The 21885-nt window shown below is 50.1% G+C and overlaps 1 protein-coding gene across 2 annotated transcripts in view; it reads right to left on the reverse strand.

Annotated features, from left to right (window-relative positions):
* Window positions 1-21885, reverse strand: part of SPTB (spectrin beta, erythrocytic) — a 137155-nt gene that overhangs the window by 27615 nt on the left and 87655 nt on the right. For both annotated transcript variants that reach the window (XM_037984121.2, XM_037984123.2), the window contains 13 exons: window positions 21490-21640; window positions 20017-20887; window positions 18741-18878; window positions 13411-14167; window positions 12763-12965; window positions 12559-12649; window positions 11267-11413; window positions 9323-9586; window positions 6544-6750; window positions 5974-6063; window positions 1930-2208; window positions 1180-1310; window positions 6-210 (listed from right to left, as the gene is read on the reverse strand). In XM_037984121.2, coding sequence (XP_037840049.2) covers window positions 6-210; window positions 1180-1310; window positions 1930-2208; window positions 5974-6063; window positions 6544-6750; window positions 9323-9586; window positions 11267-11413; window positions 12559-12649; window positions 12763-12965; window positions 13411-14167; window positions 18741-18878; window positions 20017-20887; window positions 21490-21640 — 3534 coding nt within the window. The remainder of the gene's footprint in view (window positions 1-5; window positions 211-1179; window positions 1311-1929; window positions 2209-5973; window positions 6064-6543; window positions 6751-9322; window positions 9587-11266; window positions 11414-12558; window positions 12650-12762; window positions 12966-13410; window positions 14168-18740; window positions 18879-20016; window positions 20888-21489; window positions 21641-21885) is intronic.

Genomic DNA, 21885 nt, shown 5'->3' on the forward strand with positions numbered 1-21885 from the left:
CTCACAGTCACATGGTCAAAGTCTTGCCCCATTTCCGGGGAAGAGGCCACCAGCTCCTTTTCTGAAATCCACTGCTCCAGGTCGTCAGTCTCCCGCTTGAGCTGGAACAGGTGGTACATGTTCTCCAGCTTGCGCTTGCGCTCTTCCGCCACGTCCTTCAGCCCTGCATAGTGCTTGTCCACTTGCCCCTGAAGCCTGATGATCTGCTCCCTGGAATTCAAAACCAAGAAGGCCCTCAGAGACAGCAGCCACGAACCCAGAGCAGTGGCTCAGGGGAGCCAACATATGCCGACCACAGCCCCCCTGGCAGGGATAGGTAGGGAGTGAAGCTCTGGAGAAATGACAGGGGCTTTGCCGGGGAAGAGCTGGGGAGAGAAGGGGCCACACCCTAGCCTCAGTGGATGACACACTGTGTCCTGGAGTTCTGTCCTGGAGGAGTGCTTCCCGTGGTGCCCCTCAATCTGGCAAGCTTACAGGGACAAGTGCAAATGGGGAATGCCTCCATTATTCTTCCAGAGAGGCTGGGGGGGCAGCACTGCCTGAGCAGGGCTCCTGCAGCAACAACTCTGCTCAGCCCTCCAGGGAGGGACAGGACATACTAGGGGCCCAGACAGTGTGGGTCCCGGGGAAAATCTGGGGTGGCTGCTGAGGACCCACAGTGGTGGGCACCCTAATGGCAGCTGAGGACAGGGCTGTGGCTGGGGGCAGTGTGTGGTCTGTGGCCCAGTGGGCTCCCATGTATGCAGGATCCACAAAACCTCACAGCCCAGGTAGGCACAGGTTTCCACCTGTACTCCTACATCGTGGTTCTGTCTGGACCGTGAAGTCCTGCAGACCTTCTGGACCATAAAAAGAAAAGCTAAAGTAGTCTTCAGTGTCCCTTAGCATATTGTAACCCTTTGGAAAATTGGTGCTATCAGGTCACCAAGAGGGTAGTTTTGCTAACCCCTTCTCTTTTCATTTTGCAAACCAGGGCCTTGTTGACCCAGCTGGAAGTGACTCACACAAAACCAAGGCATAAAATGAAATTGGATCCATCACCAGTCCTGCGGCAATTTTCTCCAGCCCTATTAGGGAAAACTGTTTCCATTTTCCTCTTAAATCTGAAGGGACATTGGCTGGTGGGCCCCTGGCTTGATCCCCATCTCCTGACCGAGTCATCCCAGGGGGCACACACACCCCTCAGGGTGGCCTGCAGACAGCAGGCCCTGGGCCCGGCTGGCCAGCTGCTTGATGTTCCGGCCATAGTCCTCCACCGCACGCTGCTGCCTCAAATGCCGCTTCAGCATCACGATGGCGCCCTCTTCATCCTAGAACGCAGCAGACAGTCAGCGCCAGAGCTCAGCCTGGCCATGATCCCTCCCTTGGCAAGTTGTGCCCCTGCTCCTGGAGGTGCCTTAGGGAGGAGGGAAGCAGGCTTGTGGGACACCCGTAGGAGAGCCGCACATGTTCCCTTCCTGCCTTTCTGATTTCCCAGCAATGCCCGTGTCCTACCTCCCTCTCCAGACTCCCCCGATTTGTATCTGACATATACCCTTCCTTTCGTGCCCTAACCCCTGTCCCCATGAAAACATCATATATCATTCCAGCTTTGAGAGATCCCAATGAGAGATCCCCACCTGTCACCTCTCACCTCATCTCTTTCCTAGAAGTTCACCAGTACAGAATCCATGGCAAAGAAAAGTACAGAACCCCTGGGTTAGAGCAAACCTAAGTGGGCAAACAGCAGGCACCTGGCTGCAGCGTGTGCCCTGCAAGAGTATGTCCAAGCAAGCACCAAGGGAGGGCAGGGAGTCTGTGGGTTCCTCATGCCCCTCCCCTGGCCTCACTCCTCACACAATTGGACTCACAAGGCTCCCCACCGACAGCCAACCTCAACTCTTCCTCTCTGCCTTGGCACTCTGGCTGGTATCCCCTGCCCGAACAGACCTTGGGGATCTCATCAGAGATGACGTAGAGTTCCTGCTCGCCAATCCAGGCCTCAGCCTCGTCCGCATCCAGGTAGTACTGCTGTGCCTCGTTGGCGTCCCTCAGTCGCTGCAGCCTCCCGGCCGCTGCCTCCTGCAGCCTATCCCAGGAGCTCTTCAGGTGTCTCAGGCGCTCCTCGAGGTCCTGGCAGTCGATCTCCGCTGCCTCCACCAGCTGCTGCCCTCTCTGAAGCACATCCTCAACCCGCGGCGTATGGCCCAGAATCTCATTCTGCAGTGTCTGTGGCCAGAAGGAAGAGCTCAGGGCAGGGCCTTCCCACCATGGCGGGGAGGCTATTTCTGCAGTGGCAGCATAGCTCTGACACCCTTGGTCCCTCTCACCCCCCCTGTTGCTAGAGCAGAGCAGGCGATGGCGATAAGAACTACCAAGGACCTCTTGCAGGCTGCTAAGCACCTCACGTGCACCGTTCTTGCACCCTCAGGTGGCCTGCTGAGATAAGCATGTGGAAACCGGCATGCAGCAGTGAAGTCACTCAGTGGCAGAGCCGGATTTGAACACAGCTCCACCTGACCCAGAAGCCTGTGCTCTTGACTGTCCCCTGTCTTCCTATGCTTCAGCAGAGCTTGATTCCTTAGGTGTATGTGTTGGAAGGAAAAGAAAAATGGCCTTTTTGATACCTTGTTCTAACAGCTTTTGCAGGATTTATGCAGGATCATTTATGCGGGATCCGCACAACCTGGCAGCTCAGGTGGGCACAGTTTTCACCTTCCATGTAAAAGAACAGGTGACAGCAGCCCCTTGTTTACAGTCTTAGCTTTTGTTTCGTTTTTCCCTACTTCTATTTCTCAAATCTTTTGTGAGCTTTGCATTAGTCCCTGTTTGAGCCTTTGGTCACAAACATGGCCTCTTCCTCCCACCCTGGTGGCTGGGTCACCTTTTTCTTCAGGACGCCCTGACACGGGCTACTTGCTTTCTAGGTCCTAGAGGCCGGGCTAGCTGCTGCTGGTGTGTGGGCTCCTGAGCGCCATATACCTCGCTACCTGTTTCTTCCCTCTCTAGAATTTTCCTGTGGCCTTTAAAACTGGAAGGCAGGGGCAAGAGCAGCCCACGTGAGCAGTACAGTGACAGCCAGCATTTGAAATATGTACAAAATAACCACATCTACAAGTCACATAACTTGCTGAAATGCATTTGTATACTTTATGCTCGGAATCTCAATTTTTACAATTTCCTGTAGTCTCTGCAATTGCATTCAAACAACCCACGTTTTCAGCTCCATTTGCTTGTTACTCTGAGATCTTAAGACCTTTGCATGGTGGCCTAAAAATTAATTTTTTTCTTTTTTTTTTTAAGATAGGGTCTCACTCCAGTCACTCAGGCTGGAGTGCAGTGGCACAATCACAGCTCACTGGGCCTCAACTTCCCAGGCTCAGATGATTCTCCCACCTCAGCCTCCCAAGTAGCTTGGATTACAGGTATGTACCACCACATCTGGCTAATTTTTTGTATTTTTTGTAGAGATGGGGTTTTGCCATGTTGCCCAGGCTGGTCTCTAACTCCTGGGCTCAGGCGATCCACCTACCTCGGCCTCCCAAAGTGCTGGGATTACAGGTGAGCCACTGTGCCCAGCCTAAAAAGGTATTTCTTTCTTTTTAAGCAATTACTTTCTAGTGTCTGTGCAGGGTACTTACGTTTAATGTCTTCTTCCCCATCTTCATTCATTCAACTACTATGTATTAAGTTCTTTTCTATGTACCAGACCCTGGTCTAGGTAATAGGGACAATATAGAAACAAGAAAAATGAAAATCCCTGTACTCTAAAGCTTACAACCTGGTAGAGGAAATAGAAGGTAAACATGCAAATAAATGAATAAACAAAGGCTGGGCCTTCCTCCCTGGGGGCTACGAGGAAAAGACAACAGTGGGATGAAGAATGTCTGCTGCGATGTGGCAGGAGCCACTTTAGCTAAGGGAGTCAGGGAGGGCCCCTCTGAGGAGACGACACTTGACCATGACATGAATGACGGGAGGGAGGCAGTCACACAGAGATCTGGAGGTGAGTGTTCCTGGCAAGAGGACTGAACAAATGCAAAGGTTCTGGGGTGGTCTTGAGCTGGGACTGTCTGAGGCCACAGAGAGGGCAAGAAAAGCTGGAATACCGTGAAGGAGGGCAAAGTGAGAAGAGCTGAGATTCAGAGGAAGGCAGGGGCCATATCAGGCATGACTGGTTCTTAATCCTGATTGCCCACTGAATAACCCAGGGAAATAGATGCAGCTAGGAGCCTACCCCCAGAGATCCTAATTGATCTGAGGTGGGACCTGGGCATTCACCTGTCTAAAAGTTGCCTAGGTGATTTGAGTGTACAGCCCGGTGTGAGAACTCTTCATGTAGTACCTTGTGGAATGTGTTCTAATTGCAATGAATAGTCCCGAGAGCAGTGGTCCCCAAAGTGGAGTCCTGAACCAGCAGCATCAGCATCACCCAGGATCTTGCTGGAAATGCAAATTATCAGGCTCTACCCGCAGAGCTTGATGCAGCAGATCTGGGGGTGGCACCCGGTTAAGTTGTGTAAACTCACCCAGAGGGCTTGTTAAAGGAGTTGCATGTGGAGTTTGAGAACCATTGCAATAGAGGGTTTTAAGTGGGAAAATGATAAAAATGGTTTAGCCAGGTGAGCCTAAAATAGTCTTCACTAGGACAGTCACACTTTCCCAAGAGGCTGCCTTTCCCTTCTTGGTTAGGGGAACCCCATCCATATTTGTCTTGTCCTTTTCCTGAAATAGCAACTGCCAGCCAGGGGAGTTAAAAACCTTTGAACAATAACACTTATAGAGGCTGCACAGAATCAAAAATCCTAGTGTCGGAAAGACTAGAGTTGGCTCATTTTATAATTAAGGAAACTGAGGTCCCAAGGATACTGTGTCCTACCAGCCTTCCACCTTTAGCTGAAGGTTGTGGCATTAACTGAGGATGGATTTCTATCATCTTCTAGCCCAGGTCCCTGCATGTGGCTGCTGGAGTCTCTGCGACCAGATCACATCAACCAGAAGCAAAGGGCCTAAGGCAGCTTTGAAGAAACCTCTCTGAATATAATCCAGGCCTCTGCACTGCTGCTGGGCTCAAACGGTCCTGTGAGCAGATGTCAGCTGCTGCCAACATGGGGGAAAGGGAGTGCTGTCTGCTATGACCTTCCTTCCTCAAGGAGTTGCAGTACTAACAGGGCACTCTGGGACATGTCGCTTTTCTCTGGGATCTAAGTTCCTGGGCTCTCCTTACTGACCCAGAGAGCATGCAGAGGGAGGGTCTCTCTGTCCAAGAAGGGTCTGTGGCCATCTCTCTGGCTGCTGCGACCCCACACAGCCAGCTTCCTTGCATGATTCAGGCTCCCGCTGCAGCCCTGATCCAAGAGGGAGTGCTTCACATCTGCTCACGTCCAGGATTCTGATCAGGGCCACAGGAGCTCCCAATCAGGGCTAAGCGAGTGCCAAAAAGCAGAGGGATGTTTGCTCCAAGGGCTCGGAGTCCAAAGTTAGTGGCTTCCTAATGGAATTTGAGCCCCACAAGTATCCTCACATGTCCAGAGAAATGGGGCCTACTTACCCCAAGGACACCGCACATGCCAAGCTCAGCCCTGGAAGAGGGGCAAGGCAGTGTTGTGGGAGAGAGACCAGGAGTTACTGCCTTCCTCGCAGGCAGACCAGTGGACACACTGAATACACAGCTACTGAAGCACATCAACCTCCAGGCCAGGGCCCCCAAGATCCTGCATTCACCGGTGCCTGACGGAGGCTGAATGGCCCTGAATCCCCAAGCAGCAGGATTCCTCCCTCCTCTGTGATCCTCCCAGAATTTGCTCTATAATCACAAAAACCTGCTCTTTCTGCTCTAAGACTACCAATACGGTTTGGAGACCCCAAAGCTGCCAACAGGAACACTAACCTGCCATTGCTAGCCTTCTGCAGGCCAGGGCTGGGCCTACCCCTGTGGGGCCAGGTGGGGGTGAGGAGGGGCGGGTACGACTGGCGAGGTGAGGCAGGACTCACCTGGTTCTTCTTCATGAACAGTTGCACGGTTTGCAGATTAGTGCCATAGTCGGCTGACTGGGCCAGAGGCAGCCTCTCCTCCACCCAGAGCTGCAGAGACCAGAAGGCAGGGGAGAGTTGATGACAATCATGACCACCCTTTCCCGAGTGCTCACCATGGGCGGGGTAGAGCTTTGCTGGCAGTGTCTCCCCAGTTCCTCCCAACACCCCATCAGGGTTTTGTCCCCCTTTAATAGATGGGAATATTCAGGGATTTTGAACTGAGGTTCCAAATAACTTGCTCCTAGTCAGACATTGGGACGGTAATGTAGCTGGATCTCGAACCCAAGTCTGTCTGACCCCAAAGTCCATGTTCTTCACTGAGCAGTACTAGCAAGTGAACAGTGAGTTCCCAACAAAAGCACTGACTTGAGCTTTCTATTTAATGTAATCCTCACAACACCCCTATGAGATGAGGAGTGAGGTGACCAGTCATCTGCTGCCAAGAATTGCTCTGGGTGGCAGCCAGCTACTCTGATGGCAGCTGGTGGCTCCGCCTCAGGGGGTGGGGAGAAGCTGCGGCCCACGCACCGTCTCATCCTCTACGTCCCGGTTGATCTGCAGCTTGGCTCTGGATGATTCCAGCTGCTTCTTCCTCCTCCCCAGCGGTTCCAGGAGGTCCAGGAACCGCTTCTCGATGCTCAAGTCTACGTCTCCTGCCTCCTCTCCTGTTGAAGGCACCTGGGCAAACAGCTCCCCCAGCTCCTCTTTCCGCACATTCACTTGGTCCTCCACTCGCTGAGACATAAGGGGACGGTGTCAGCACCAGCCTGGGCGCCTGGACAGCCCCTCCATCTTCTTCATTCATCTGCATCCCACCCCTCCTTTCAGGACCAATTTGAGCTCAACTTCCTCCAAGGAGTCTCCTTGGACGCTCCCACTCATCTTTCCCTCATCTGAGTGCCTGTTCTGTTTCTCATGCATCCTTTTGGGTCTCTGTCCTACCCACTGCAAAAGGGGTTGGAGATGGATTAGAAACCAGGCGACATTTTTGCATGATAAAAGCAAGTCCAGTTAAGAGAAAGAGTAGGAGTGCTTACTTTAAGGTTCCAGATTGTGCTCAAAGAAATCAGAGAAGACACAAACAAATGGAAAAACATCTCATGCTCATGGATAGGAATAATTAATATAGTTAAAATGGCTATACTGCTCAAAGCAATTTACAGATTCAATGCTGTTCCTATCAAAGCACTAATGACATTCTTCAAAGAACTAGAAAAATTATTATTATTATTATTATTTTTGAGATGGAGTTTTGCTCTTGTTGCCCAGGCTGGAGTGCAATGGTGCGACCTCGGCTCACTGCAGTCTCTGCTTGCTGCGTTCAAGTGATTCACCTGCCTCAGCCTCCCAAGTAGCTGGGATCAGATGGGTGCACCACCACACCCAGCTAGTTTTGTATTTTTAGTAGAGACAGGGTTTCTCCATGTTGGTCAGGCTGGTCTCGAACTCCCGACCTCAGGTGATCCACCTGCCTTGGCCTCCCAAAGTGCTAGGATTACAGGCATGAGCCACCATGCCCAGCCTAGAAAAATTATTTAAAAATTTATCTGAAACCAAAAAAGAGCCTGAATGGCCAAGGCAATCCTAAGCAAAAAGGATAAAGCTGGAGGAATCACATTACCGGAATTCAAATTACACTACAAGGCTACAGTGACAAAAACAGCATGGTATTGGTACAAAAACAGGCATATTGACCAATGGAACAGAATAGAGAGTCCAGAAATAAGGCCACACACCTACCACCATCTGATCTTTGCAAAGCTGACAAAAACAAACAATGAGGAAAAGACTCCCTATTTAATAAATGGTGCTGGGAGAACTGGCTAGCTATATGCAGAAAATTGAAACTGGACCCCTCCCTTACACAATATACAAAAATAAACTCAAGTGGATTAAAGACTTAAATGTAAAACTCAAAACTATAAAAAGCCTGGAAGACAACCTAGGCAATATCATCCTGGACATAGGAATGGGCAAAGATTTCATGATAAAGACACTAAAAGCAATCGCAACAAAAGCAAAAATTGACAAATGAGATCTAATTAAACTTAAGAGCTTCTGCATAGCAAAAGAAACTATCAACAGAGTAAACAGCCTACAAAATGAGAGAAAATATTTGCAAACTATGGATCTGGTAAGGGTATAACATCCTGCATCTATAAGAAACTTAAATTTACAAGAGGAAAACAAACAATCCCATTAAAAAGTGGGCAAAGGACATGAACAGACACTTTTCAAAAGAAGACACACATGCAGGCAAAAACATATGAAAAAAAGCTCAATATCATTGATCATTAGAGAAATGCAAATCATAACCACAGTGAGATACCATCTCACACCAGTCAGAATGGCTATTATTAAAAAACCAAAAAATAACAGATGCTGGTGAGGTTGCAGAGAAAAGGAAACCCTTATACACTGTTGGTGGGAGTGTGAATTAGTTCAACCAGTGTGGAAAGCAGTATGGCAATTCCTCAAGAGCTAAAAGCAGAACTACTATTTGACCCAGCCATCCCATTACTGGGTATATACCCAGAGGAATGTAAAGCATTCTACCATAAATACACATGTACACTTATGTTCACTGTAGCACTGTTCACAATAACAAAGACATGGACTCAACCTAAATGCCCATCAATGACAGACTGGATAAAGAAAATATGATACATATACACCATGGAATACTTTGCAGCCATAAAAGAAGAACGAGATCATGTCTTTTGTGCGAACATGGATAGAGCTGGGGCCATTATCCTTAGCAAACTGATGCAGGAACAGAAAACCAAATACCACATGTTCTCACTTATAAGTGGGAGCTAAGTGAGAAGAACTTATGAACACAAGGAAACAACAGTAGGCGTTCCAGCTTCTGGGCCACCAGGGCTATAAACTGGGGCTTCTCATCCATCAGCTGCTTTCTTTCCTAGGGCCAAAAAGGAGAAGAGCTCACATTCTGGGCTGACCGGGCCTTGGGTCAGCCCTGCTCCTAATGGTTGCAAGAGGCTACCCAAGAGGAGATCAGCAAGGCGAAGAATCTTCATGGAATGTGGGTGAGGCGCAACCGAAACAGACACTAGGGTGTACTTGACGGGGGGAGGGTAAGAGAAGGGAGGGGAGCAGAAAAGATAACTATTGGGTGTTGAGCTTAAAACCTGGGTGATGGAATAATATGTGCAATAAACCCCCATGACATGTGTAACAAACCTTCACATGTACCCCCAAACCTAAAATTAAAAATAAAGGTGTCAGATTGGCTTCCACGACCCCTTCTATCTTAACACTCTAAGTCTACAACCCACTCACGTGCCTTCAGCTTAGCCAACATCCGATTGACACTGGTCAGGTCCTTGCCCGGGTCATCTGACCGCAGCTGGTCCTCCATGGCGCTGATCCACTTGTTGAGGTCAGCATGGGTCTGCAAGCGCAGGTCGGAGCTCCTGGCAGCTGAGAGGTGCTGGGTCTTCTCCTTTGTGGTGGCCTGCAGCTCATCCCAGAGCCGGTGCAGGGCTTCCAGCTTCTGGGACACCAGGGCTGTAAACTGGGGCTTCTCATCCATCAGCTGCTTTCCTTCCTAGGGGCAAGAAGGAGGAGAGCTCACATTCTGGGCTGAATGGGCCTTGGGTGAGCCCTGCTCCTAATGGTTGCAAGAGACTACCCAAGAGGAGATCAGCAAGGTGAAGAATCTTCATAGAATGTGGATGAGGTGCAACTGAAATTGACTCTGAATCCCCAGCATTAGCAGGGGTGTCCAACCTTTTGGCTTCCCTGGGACACATTGGAAGAAGAATTGTCTTGGGACACACATAAAATACATTAACATAATAGCTGATGAGTGAAAAAAAAAAGTCTGTGCATAATTTTCATGATATGCACCACCACAGACAAGGAAAAAGTCCTCATATTCAAAGGGTTAGACACTGCTGGTAGGGGAAGCTGGGCAGGGAGAGCAGCACTGGGGGCAATGATTCAGGGAGACTGCAGCACAGGAGCTGCAGACAAGGGTCAGCTGCTGCAAGAAAAAGGATTCCAGACCCATCCAAGTACAGCCAATGCAGAAACTGCCCCGTGAGTTCCCGAGGTTGTGCACTAACCTTCACTGACCTCCTTTGGTTACTGAAGTTGCCTTGTCTGGTTTTCATCTGCATAGATGTATCGTTTTTGGGTGGGCACAATGTGATATAAATTGGACTTAGGAGTCTATATCGGTAATAATAGTTAATTTTTTTCGGAGACAGAATCTCTCTCTGTTGCCCAGGCTGGAGTGTAGTGGCATAATCTTGGCTTACTGCAAACTCCTCCCGCCAGTTTAAACCCTTTTGTGTCTCAGCCTCCTGAGTAGCTGGGATTACAGGCATATGCAACCATGCCCAGCTAATTTTTGTATTTTTAGTAGAGATGGGATTTCGCCATGTTGGCTAGGCTGTTCTTGAACTCCTGACCTCAAGTGATCTGCCCACCTCGGCCTCCCAAAGTGCTGGGATTACAGCCGAGCCACTGTGCCTGGCCTAAAAGTTACTATTTATTGAGTGTCTCATAATTGCCAAGTACTATGCTAAATGTTTCATTTGTCTTTAAGTATTTAGTGCTCCCAACTCCACTGGGAAGGTCCTATTATTACTCTCATTTCATAGAGGAAGAAACTGAGGCACAGGGAGGTTAAGAAATCAGTCTGATCCTAGGGCTGCTTTTTCATGGACAGCCACGGTAGAGAGGAGCAAAGGCAGTGATTTCCACATCTAATTCCAGCCACATTTGGACTTGTCCACTGGGCAAACTCTCGACAGAGGGGTCCCTTAGTTCACCATCTACAAGGAGTGGAAACGACCACTCCCCAGTGGTTCTGCCCATCCAAATGATGAGGATTAATGGATCCCCTGGACCATTCTGATCATCTTGCCTATTCCTCCAGCCCTGTGCAAGACAGTGCCGGAGCCCTAGTGAGGGCAATGGAAAGCAAACATTAACAACTGCTGTCCTGGCACTGGACATTGAAGCTCCAACTAGATGTCCTCAGTGTCCTGGGCTGTTCCTAGATTCAGGTGATCCAGAAGAGGCACTGATTCTGACCAGGTGTACTAAGACTGACTATATCAGGACCTCTGAAGGTTTAACTACTATTTAGAAAGGTTGTTCGCTGCCACGTTCTGTACTGTAAGCAAGCTTTAGGACAGTGTCCACACCTTGGGTGAAGCCCCATCCAGGCAAGCCTATCTGAGCAGAGTGCCCTCCACCACCCACTCACTTTACTTACCGCATCAATGTTCTCTAGCCACCCTTCATGGGAAGCCAGCTCTGCCACAAACGCCTGGTGCTTCAGCCATTTATTGTGAAGGTTTCGTGCTTCATCGTAGGAGACATCCTGAGATGTCAGCAGCTTGTCGTTGATCCAAAGAGTGAGCTGTGTGCATAAAGAGTGGGCTGACTGTCCCTGAGTATATTTCTTTGGCAGGGCAGAACCTGCTGCCCATCCCTGGCTGCAGAAGGAGAAGCCCATGGGGAGGAAGTGCAAGCACAGAAGAGAATTCATCTGCAGTTCTGGATCCCTCTGGACCAGCACAGGCAACTTTACCCATGACAGGCCGGGGCTAAAATGTGGGCACAGGTGCATCTTCCCCACTAGAGTGTGTATGGTGTGAGACCAGGGATACTTTACTCTTCTCTCCATATTTCGAGGACCTACGACAGGGCCTAGCATATTCTAGGAACCCAAAGAGTATTTACTGGATGGATGGATAAATCCATCCTTTGGCAGTTTGGTGAGAGATCCTTGATAAACACAGGAAAAAAATGTTATTTGAGGAAGAAGCCAAGGACAGAGGTTGATGAAAATAAAGTTGCCTGGGCTGACAGAAAAGAAGTATGACAAGAAAGAAGTCAAGGAAAACCCCATTCCACGTAGAAAGTACTGTCAGTGGAGGGACCTGGGAAGGCGGATTAAAGACCTTCCTTGTACAGCTGGCCCCAGGTTGAGCAAGGACCTTCCTAGCCAGCAGTTTTCCAACTGGCAGGTTTGTTTAAAATGTTATTTCTCTGTCTCACCCCTTAAAGTTCTGATTCATCTGGCCTGAGTGAGACCCAGGGGTCTGCTTTAACTAGGACCAGGACTGGCTCCATAATTTGCAGGGCCCAGTACAAAATGGAGTTGTTCAAAAGCATGAAGAATTTCAAGATGGCAAGAGTAGAGCATTAAACTGAGCCCAGGACCCTTCTAAGCTAAGCACAGGGTGTGACATAGGTCACACATCCTTGAAGCTGGCCCAGACTGGGTCTTAGGTGATTCTAAAATAGACTGTCCCTAGACTACTCTTAAGAAACTCTGGCCTAGACTTGACAAGTTAAGGAGGACTTTTCAGATTTGAAAAAAAAAAAAAAGTGCAACTGAAGATTCTAGAGGATGACCCAATTAAGTACCTAGAGGTCCCCGCTCATGGAATCCCACAGCTCGTGGGCTACAAAGGATCCCTATGGACTTCCCCCCTTGAGGGCACTCTGCTTCTAGAAAGGAATCTCCAGGAAAGCGGCTGCTCCTTGCTGGAGCCTCACCTCCTGGCAGTTCTGGAGGAAGTTCTGTAGCTCCAGGTTGTCTCTCAGGAGGACAGAGGCCTCCTCGGCCTTCTCATTGTTCTTCCTGTGCCTGGAAAGGAAGCCAAAGGCATAGTCACAATAGTGCCAAGCTTGGGGTCCTCGCGTGGCACTACTACCCCTCTGTGGCTCTGGGGGCCTCGTGGCCCTGGGGCCCGGGAGTACCTGTCCTCAATCAGCTGCACCTTCTCCTTGATCTTGTCTGAGTACAGGTTTCCCTCAGCTACCAGCTTGTTTCCAGAGTCCACAGGACTCAAGACCTTATCCCGGTTGTTCTCCATAGACCCCAAGAAATCCTCAAACTTCCGGATCCCAGCCTCTGCAGCTTCCAGGGAGTCTGGGGGCTCCAAGTGAGCCAGAGTGTATTCCTGTTGGAGCAAGTTTCCAGACAAGGCATGAAGACACATGGAGGAGGTCATGAGCACGCCTACCAAGTGGGAGCACCACGTGTAGCCACACAGGCCACAGTCTGAATGAGCCCCCTGAATGAGCAGGGAGGAGGTGCTACTCCCCAGGTCTTGCCCCCACTCCTACCCCAGGGGCACCAATAAACAGTGTGTCTAAAGCCACATGGAAGACTAACCACCCAGGGCAAAATGCGCTTCTCTAGCCTCTGATAGACCCAGGAACCCAGGAACAAGGCATAGGGCTGGAAAAGGCACCTAATGAGAAACAAAGATTTCCCCCATGAGTGAATACAGAGTACAAGACAAGAGTAATGTGGTCCCTGAGCCTTACAGCACATTTGTGGACTCACCACAAGAGCTACTGCCCAGAGAGACCCGCCTGTCCCAGCCCTGAATGCCTCTCTACCTGGTTGCTGAGGATGGCTTCGGCCTGCTTGGCATCTTTCTGGAACTCCTGGAAGCCAAGGCACTGAGCGAGGGTGTGGCTGCGGCTCTCCCACATCCTGTCCAGGGCATCCCAGCCGGTATCCAGGCCTTCCAGCCGCTGGCCCAGAAGCAGATACTCTGGGTCCGTCTGGCCTTGGATCACTTTCTCCCCAGACTCCTTAACACGCTGGTAGCTGTCTTGGTGCCCATCAATCTCATCCTTGATACCTGCATGCTGCTGCAGGAGCTGCTCGGCCTCTGGGAGGGATTCGGGCATGTCCTCGGAGGCCACAGCCTTCTGGGTGATGGAGAGCCAGGCCTGAAAGTCATCCAGATCCTGCAGGAAGGCCTGTAGCTGGCTGACTTCCCCCAGCAAGTCCTCCTGGCCCCGCAGGGCTTGCTGCAGGCCCTGCCACAGCTCCTCCAAGTGTTTTTGCCGCTGACCAATGTCCTCCTTCTGCTCAGGGTGCGAGTCCATCAGCTGCTGGGACTCACGCTCCAGGGCATCCACACGGGCCTGGATGGCGGCCACATCACGCTCCAGCCCTGACAACTTCCGCTGGATGGCGATGACACCTGCCAGGTCCCGCCCCAGGTCTTTTGTGGACTCTACTACCTTTGTCTTGTCTGTGATCCACTTGCTGGTCTCCTCACAATCCACGCAATAGTTGTGCACTCGGAGGGCTGAGTCCACAGCCTCCCGCCGCTTGGACACCAGGGTCTGGAATGCCTGCCACCTGCCGGATGGGGACATAGCCCAGAGGAGAGACACCCCTTCTCCCTTAACTCTTCCCATAGGAGACCCTGACCCGTTCCCACATTTCTCGCAAATCTTCCCACGCAGACTTTGTATGATAAAAAGAAAAACAAAAGCTACCTAACAAAGCATGGGTGAGCAAAATTCACTTATCCAATTTTAACTCAAGACATATATCACTGTCAATCAGATCTTTTGATCAGCAGGGGGCAATTAGTGATGTGATTCCAACCATAAGTAAAGGAACATGAAAGCAAAGGCTATGCATGTAGTTGGATTTCAGGCAAATATACAATTTCCCCAGAGTTTATGAAATATCAAAATAATTAAAAGGCTCACATTAACTTCAAGAATGCTTCAGGACATAGGGTCGCCAGCTGCCCTAGAGGAACCATGTAAATGCCCAAGGCCACATGCAAAGTCTCCTAGGGCCTGAAAAAGATCACCTTGGATCTAAGAGAAAAGACGCCCTGGTGAAAAAGAAGAGGAATAAAAGGAGAGGGAAGAAGAGAATGAGGAGGAATAAGCTGTGATGATAATTTAAAAGACTAACATAATCTTAACCTCCAAGCACAGTGTTGCTATGAAACATGGAAATGTGCTAAGGTCTGGTGGATGCCTGGGGGCCTGGGTTCAGTCTGCAGTACACAATAAACCTCTTTCAAAGAGCTGCCCATCAGCCGGGCCAGACCACTAGGGACACTACCCTTGGGCCTAGGTTCACTCATTCTGCATCACTGTAACACGCAGGCTGAATGCTCATTCTCTTATTGAACCCATCTTTCTTGAACGCCCACAGGGGTATAAGGCATTTTGTTGGCCTTTGGGAGAATACAGACATAATTAGGCCTTGCCCTGTGGGGTGTATGATTTAGAGAAATATTCAGACAAGCTCACAAATAACATAGCATAAAGTTTCATGTACACAGCACCTACCAGGCACAGAGGAAGACTAAGGGAGCTGGAAGGAGCAATGGGGTGACAGTCACTCACGTGACCTCCACACAACCCATCACTGGACACAAAGCCCCAGTCAGTGAACACACCCCTAGTGCCTCCACTGGAGTGACCAATTAAAGGATGGGACCAAGTCTCTCATTCATCTTTGTCCCCTGCCTCAGGGGATGGAAGCCGAGGGACTAGTAGATGGACTAGGCAGAGGGCGCTGTTGTGCATTCCCAAGGTGTGACAACAGCAGCCAGTGTGATTTGAAAGGTCTGCAGAGAGATGTAAGAGACAGGCTGGGAGAGACCAGGGATACGAGGGAGGAGAGACAGCCTGCAGATTTCTCGGCTCCCATCCTAGACCATGAAGACCCCGTGCTCTGGGAATTCTGTGCCTGTCTGGCACACAGATGGCGCTCTGAGGCTGGGAAATCAAGGGGTTTTCTCCAAGTCTGTTTGAAACCCCTGGAATCGACAGGGAAGTGTTCCTGGGAGAGGGTCTGGCTGTGTCCCCAGGCAAGAGGCCCCATAGTGATTTTCCAGGCCTTTCCTGGAGTGGCCCTGCTGTAGCCATTGGGTGGAGGCCACACAAAGATGCACTGGAGTTTGGGTCTAGTGTGCTTCCGAAACCTACACTTGCCCCTGCCACTGCACTGTCTTTGAGATGCAGGAAGTTGATAGAGCCACTCTAGTTAGCACTGGTCAGGCGACATCAAGAGTTCAGGTTTGGTCCTGGGCCAGGTTTTTCTTCAACTGGAATATGCAGATGGTGAAAGATGATCACACATTCATCAAGTGTTTGAATGACTCACACAGAAGCTTGGCAGAAAAATTTTAGTTTTTTCCCAGTTCACTCATGTACTAAGCATTTATCAAGCAACTCTCAGTTGCCTTGTGGCATACACTGATCTAGGTACTAGGGATATGGAAAGAACTATGCAGGCTGGGTGCAGTGGCTCACACCTGTCAATCACAGCAATTTGGGAGGCTGAGGCTGGATGATCACTTGAGCCCAGGAGTTCAGGACCAGCCTAGGCAATATAGTGAGACCTCATCTCTACAAAAAAACAAAAAATTAGCTGGGTATAGTAGTGTGCATCTGTAGCACTAGTTACTCAGGAGACTGAGGTGGGAGAATCACTTGAGCCTGGGAGGCTGAGGCTGCAGTGAGCCAAAATTGCACTACTGCACTCCAGCCTGGGCAATGGAGTGAGATTCTGTCTCTATAAAAAATTAATTAATTAATTAGTTAAGAACAATGCAAAGTCCTTGCTTGCATTCAAGTAGTTAGAGACATAAACAAGTCTATAATCCATCAAGTGGTGATAAATGCAAAGAAAAAAATAAAATAAGGTAACAATATAGAGGCCAAAGGGATCAGCGAGAGGATGAATGTGCTGCTTTCAATGGGGTGGTCAGTGGGGGTCACACCAATAAGCTGACATTTGAGCTGAGACCTGAATAAAAAGAGTAAGCCAAGGGCAAAGCTAGGAAAGTAATATTCCAAACAGGAGGAACCTCAAAAATGTGTTTGGTGTGCAAAGCCCTTGGGCAATGTAAATAGACACAGGTCTTCATTTGCTTACATAGTCTAGTAGGAAAGTCCTTGGGGACAAAAATAATTAGAATATAAGATAGGATGTGAAGCTCAAAACCAGTACAAAGGAGGAAAAGATGACTTTTCATCTGGAAAACTGGAAAGCAAGTGACTTGGACTGGCCCAGGCAGAGACAGGATTTGGAATAATGTAGAGGTAGGGAGAATGCACCCTGAGGAAAAGCACTGCAGAGGCACAAGACGACTCTGGGGGTGGAGGTATAGAATGGGCATTGTTCTGAAAAATAATTGAAGAGCCATACACGGAAGAGGAACCAGGGTAAGTCTGCTCTCTCTCAAGGGAAGAGCCAGAATCAGTATGTACACATTTCAAGGAGGCAGATTTCCACTCAATGGAAGAGCAAACTTTTTAACCAAAAAGAGTTGCCCAAAAATGAGACAGGCTGCAGGGTGAGGGAGTGAGTTCCCCATCGCTGGCTAGACTGGGTGACTTCTCAGGTCCCTTTCAACTCTCAAATTTAATTTAATTTCATGCCTCAGGTTTTTTTCTCACTTAAGGATGGCAGGTACCTGGATATTTATCACTTGGGGATGGGGCCTGTTTTAGGGGTCTGTAAAGATCAACATTCTCAGACTATAGTTCATTGTTGAGCTGATGAGTTCTTCCTCTCAGGAAGTTTCTCTGGTTTAGACCTGCTCTAGTTTCCTCAATTATGCAGCAATTGCAATAATCTCTACCACCTCCTGCCCACTAACACACACAAACTCATTACCTACAAGGCAAAAGAAGAGGGAAGAGGTATTCTCTTCCTTTGTAAAACATCAGATTGACAAAGGAATCTCCTGAACCACACTCTCCAGCTTGGGCAGCTAAGACAATCATCCCATTCTAGTGGCTCTAAAGAATTCTGGTCATCGCTGCCTCCCCTTAACCCCCCCAGTGACGTCTCCACTGTGCTGATCCCTTTCTTTACAATGGAGTCTTCTCCAGGCCCACCTCCCAGATTGCCTCAGGCAGAGCAAGGCTCTACTGTGGGGCACAAGTGTGGGGAAGGTGCCAGGGTAGTGGGGAGGTGGTGAACGCGTGGCATTGCATGTGCAGGGCCCAGGGTAAAGACAGGGAATGCAGGCATTTCCTGTGTCCTCAAAGATCCTCTAGGAACTCGTGGGCAATTTCACCCCACACTGAAAGCACCCCCTCTCTAAAGGCTCCTCGGGACCTGATTTTTGTTCTGACCACAAAGCTTGCTTAAGGCTCCCTGCTAATTCTCCTCTTCATTCAAGCCAGCCTCATTATCAATACTGCGTTTGGCACAGGCTGGAGCATTTTTTTATGGACAGTACTTAAGAGCTCTCAGAAAGCAATTTTCTCTGCCCAAGAATGTCCAGGGAAATATAGCATGAGAAGCATATGGCCTGATTCTGAGTTTGGGCACACTTGGGATGTGCCCTCCATCACACATACACACACCTGCCCTCCCCAGGCACAGCATTCGAGCCTCCCAGGACTGGTTTCTCTCCCTCCCTGGGCTGTTCACACCTCGATCATTCCTCCTTGCTGCTACAACTCCAGTACTGCTGGGAAGGAACCATGGCTGAGACAGACAGGAATGTTGGTGGGGGGCGGTGGCTCATGCCTGTAATCCCTGCACTTTGGGAGGCCGAGGTGGGCAGATCGCTTGAGGCCAGGAATGAGAGCAGCCTGGCCAACGTGGTGAAACCCCATCTCTACTAAAAATACAAAAACTAGCCAGGCATGGTACTGCGCGCCTGTAATCCCAGCTACTTGGGAGGCTGAGGCACACGAATAGCTTGAACCTGGGAGGTGGAAGTTGCAGTGAGCCGAGATCACACCACTGCACTCCAGCCTGGGTAAAAGAGTGAGACTCTGTCTCAAAAACAAACAAACAAACAAAAACAAAAAAACAGGAATGTTGAGGGTACAGAAGTGTTGGTGCATAGTAGGTGGCCTAAATTTTGGGCCTGGCCCCCAGAAGTGTGTCAGATGTCGAGAGACAATGCCCCCCGCCCCATGCCCTACCCACACCCCACCTGGTGTTTAGATGGTCCTGGTACTGCTTCACCTCCCCACTGCGTGGGTGGCCACTCTCTACCAAGCTGTTGGCAGCGAGGTTCACACCATCAATCTGAGTCATCAAAGTCTTCATCTCCTGGTCCAGGATGTCGAACCTGATAGGGGCAGAGGGAAATGAGGATGAGTGAGGCAGCAGCAGACACTTCCTTGCCAGTGGCACCCCCAGTCTCCAGAACATGTAGCTCTTGCTTTCGCCTTCCACTGCCTAAACCATTTGTTCAGGTGAGGCAGGAGGAAGAAGACAGATATGCTGGCCCTCCTTTCTGGTTCGTGGGTTTGATTTTGTGAGTTAGCATTGCCTGGAACAGGCCTTGAGAGAGTCAGTTACTTCCTACACAGGCTTCTGGCTCAACAGAGACATATGAAGGGGAGGGAGGGCTGAAGAGAGGTTACTGTGTATTTGTGTGGGGGATGTCAATTGTCACAAGGGCCACCTTCCAGGCCTCCACTATTCTGGCTGTTGCTTTTGGACTCTCAGTCCAATGCCTTGACATCGTGATCCGAAAGCTACCCTTTCCAGTCAGGTGCTCCATTCCTGGGTAAGATAAGGAAAAGCTGCTGGGGTGGTGGTTGGGGGGAATTTGTGGTTCCGAAGGCCGATCCTTCAAGGGTAAGAGCCCAGGATTCTCCAGCATCAGTGCAGCACCACCTTGGCACTGCTCCAGAGAGTGGCCTTTCCTCCTCCTGACTCCCTGAATTCTGTGCTTCGGCTGCGGAGATGCCTCACAGACTGGGGCGTGCCTCACCATCTGGGGTACTGATGAAATCAGAACACCGGGGGTGAAAGTGGCCTTGCAGACAGGGGGTTTGCAAACTCTCTCTGTGGCCCCTCAGAGTCCCCTGGCTTAGGGACTGCCATGAAAGGCTAGAGCTGGCAGAGTCCTGGCCTCTCAACCTCCTTTTCCAGAGTAGCTCCATTTTTCCTCTGTGTGACCTAGGGGTTCCATACACAATTCATCTGAGCAAAGACTGCTATCGCTGAAAAGTAATTGAATAACTGGACTAGAGAAATTCCCTTTGTTTGAGGAACGCAAGGCCCCAGTGGGTGAAGTACTCCAGACCACAGAGCCAGAATAGAACTTGTGACTCCCAATGCCCGGACTTTGCAACAAAGGGCATCCCAGGGCCTCTCAAAGAGACCTTTGCTGATCCAGAGACTATTACGAAACTAGGTGGGAGATGGTGCCCAGACCTGGGTACAGGGGGGTGAGGAAAAGATGAGTTAACTCTGACCTGTGCTGCACCACCTCCAGGTCCTCCAGGGTGTCTGGCATTTCCATCTCGGCCAGCCACTTCTCCTTCTCGCCCATCCACAGCTCACAGGCATCTGTCTCCCCAAACACCGTGTACAGGTCCAGGGCTTCCTGCAGCCTCTGTTGACGCAGGTCTGCCTGGGCCACTACCTGTTGGTAGAGCTCCCGCAGGGCCTGCAGCCGATGGGTCACGTCTGGGGAATCCCGAAACTCTTCGGGGAATCCCTGGGCCTGCTGCTCCAGGTGCTCCATCACCCCACGGCTCTCCTCCAGCTCCTCCAGGAAGTCCTTGTGCTTTTTCCCCAGGGCCCGCGTGGCCCCTTCGTCCTGCCCTACATCTTCACCAGAGAGCAGCCGGTGGGCATCTTGCAGCCAAACCTTCAGGTCATCCGCATCACCCTGGAACTGGAAAAAGTTCTCAGCATCCTGGAGGTTCTTCTTGCGGAAGGCAGCCAGCTCCTTCAGCTGGTCCCACTGAGCCGACACCTCCTTGATGCGGGCCTCGATCTGCGGGTGCCCAAACTGCTTGCGCGCAACCATGCCATGAGCCTCCTGGAAGATCTGCTCCAGGTGGGCATCTAGCCCACGGAGCTCGTCCTCAAAAGCCTTGTGCTTGCGCTGTAGGATGAGCACACTGGTCAGGTCTTTGCCACAGTCCAGGGAAGAATAGATCTGCTCCTTCTCCTTGATCCAGCTCTCGGCCTCATTCATCTCCCAGAAGAACTTCCAGAGTCGTTTAGACTGCTCCAGTTGGGCCTTCCGCCCAGCTGCCATGTTGCTCAGCTCCTCAAAGCACTGCTCCAGGTGGCTGATGCGGTCCTGGATGACCTGGGGGTCACAAGGCTGGTACCCTGGAAGAAATAGGGGGAAGGAGGACAAAGTGGGGGATGGGTTTCATTTATGGGCACGCTTCAGATAAGCTGCCAGGTTGGAACTACACAAACCTGAAGCTGCCATGACACTAGGGCTTTGGGGTTGGTTGCAGGGGGGTCCCAGTTGCTCAGAGGGCAGACAGATTCTTTATAATTATTTCCCACTGAACTTCAGGGTTAAGAAAGATAAAAAGTGGGGTTAGTTCTTAATAGAAACATACAACATAAAATTATTTTTTAAATTAATTTAAAAAAATTTTCAGGGTCATTCTTGAAAGAGGCAGTGAGGTCTCTTATTTAAAACAAGAATCTGGAAACCTAAATTGTCTCAGCCATGACTTGAACTAGCAAGGAGAATGAAGGACAGATGATGGCTCCTTGGTGATTATAGGTTATTGAAGCAGTTGTCAGCTCTCTAGAGAGTTTGACTGTCCCTCAAGCTTCTTTCTCGGACCATTATTTGATGAAAGAAAGAGAACTTTAAAGTTGGTTCCAGGAGATTTATCCAAGTTGGGGTGTTAGGCCAGAGGATGAGGCTCTGGCATCGGAAGCCTTAACAGGGGAGACAGACTTGGTCTCACCTTTCCCCTCAGTGAACTTCAGGGTGGCTGCAGTGATGGCCTTCACTTTGTCCCCTTGGATGGCAATGTCAGCTTCCATCAACTTGTGCTTCTGTAGCAGGTCTTCAACCTCCAACAAGTGCTTCCCAAACTCGGCAGACAAGAGGTGAGCCTGGCAAAGAGAACAGCAGAAAGGACATGAGGAGAAATGAAGAGACCTACACATTAGGAGAAGAGACTCCTGCAAAGGGCATGTCCCTGGTGTCTGAGCAAGGGTGAGCCTAATGCAGCCAGAAAAGGGCTGCTGCTGATGATGGAAGAAGCTCCAGAGGGGGAGTGCCTACTGGGGGTGCCCATCAGCATCATCCATGGAACATCTTACAGATGCTCAAGGCCCACACTCATCTACTGCATCGG

This window comes from Chlorocebus sabaeus, chromosome 24 (assembly GCF_047675955.1).
Source record: "Chlorocebus sabaeus isolate Y175 chromosome 24, mChlSab1.0.hap1, whole genome shotgun sequence".
Taxonomy (NCBI): domain Eukaryota; kingdom Metazoa; phylum Chordata; class Mammalia; order Primates; family Cercopithecidae; genus Chlorocebus; species Chlorocebus sabaeus.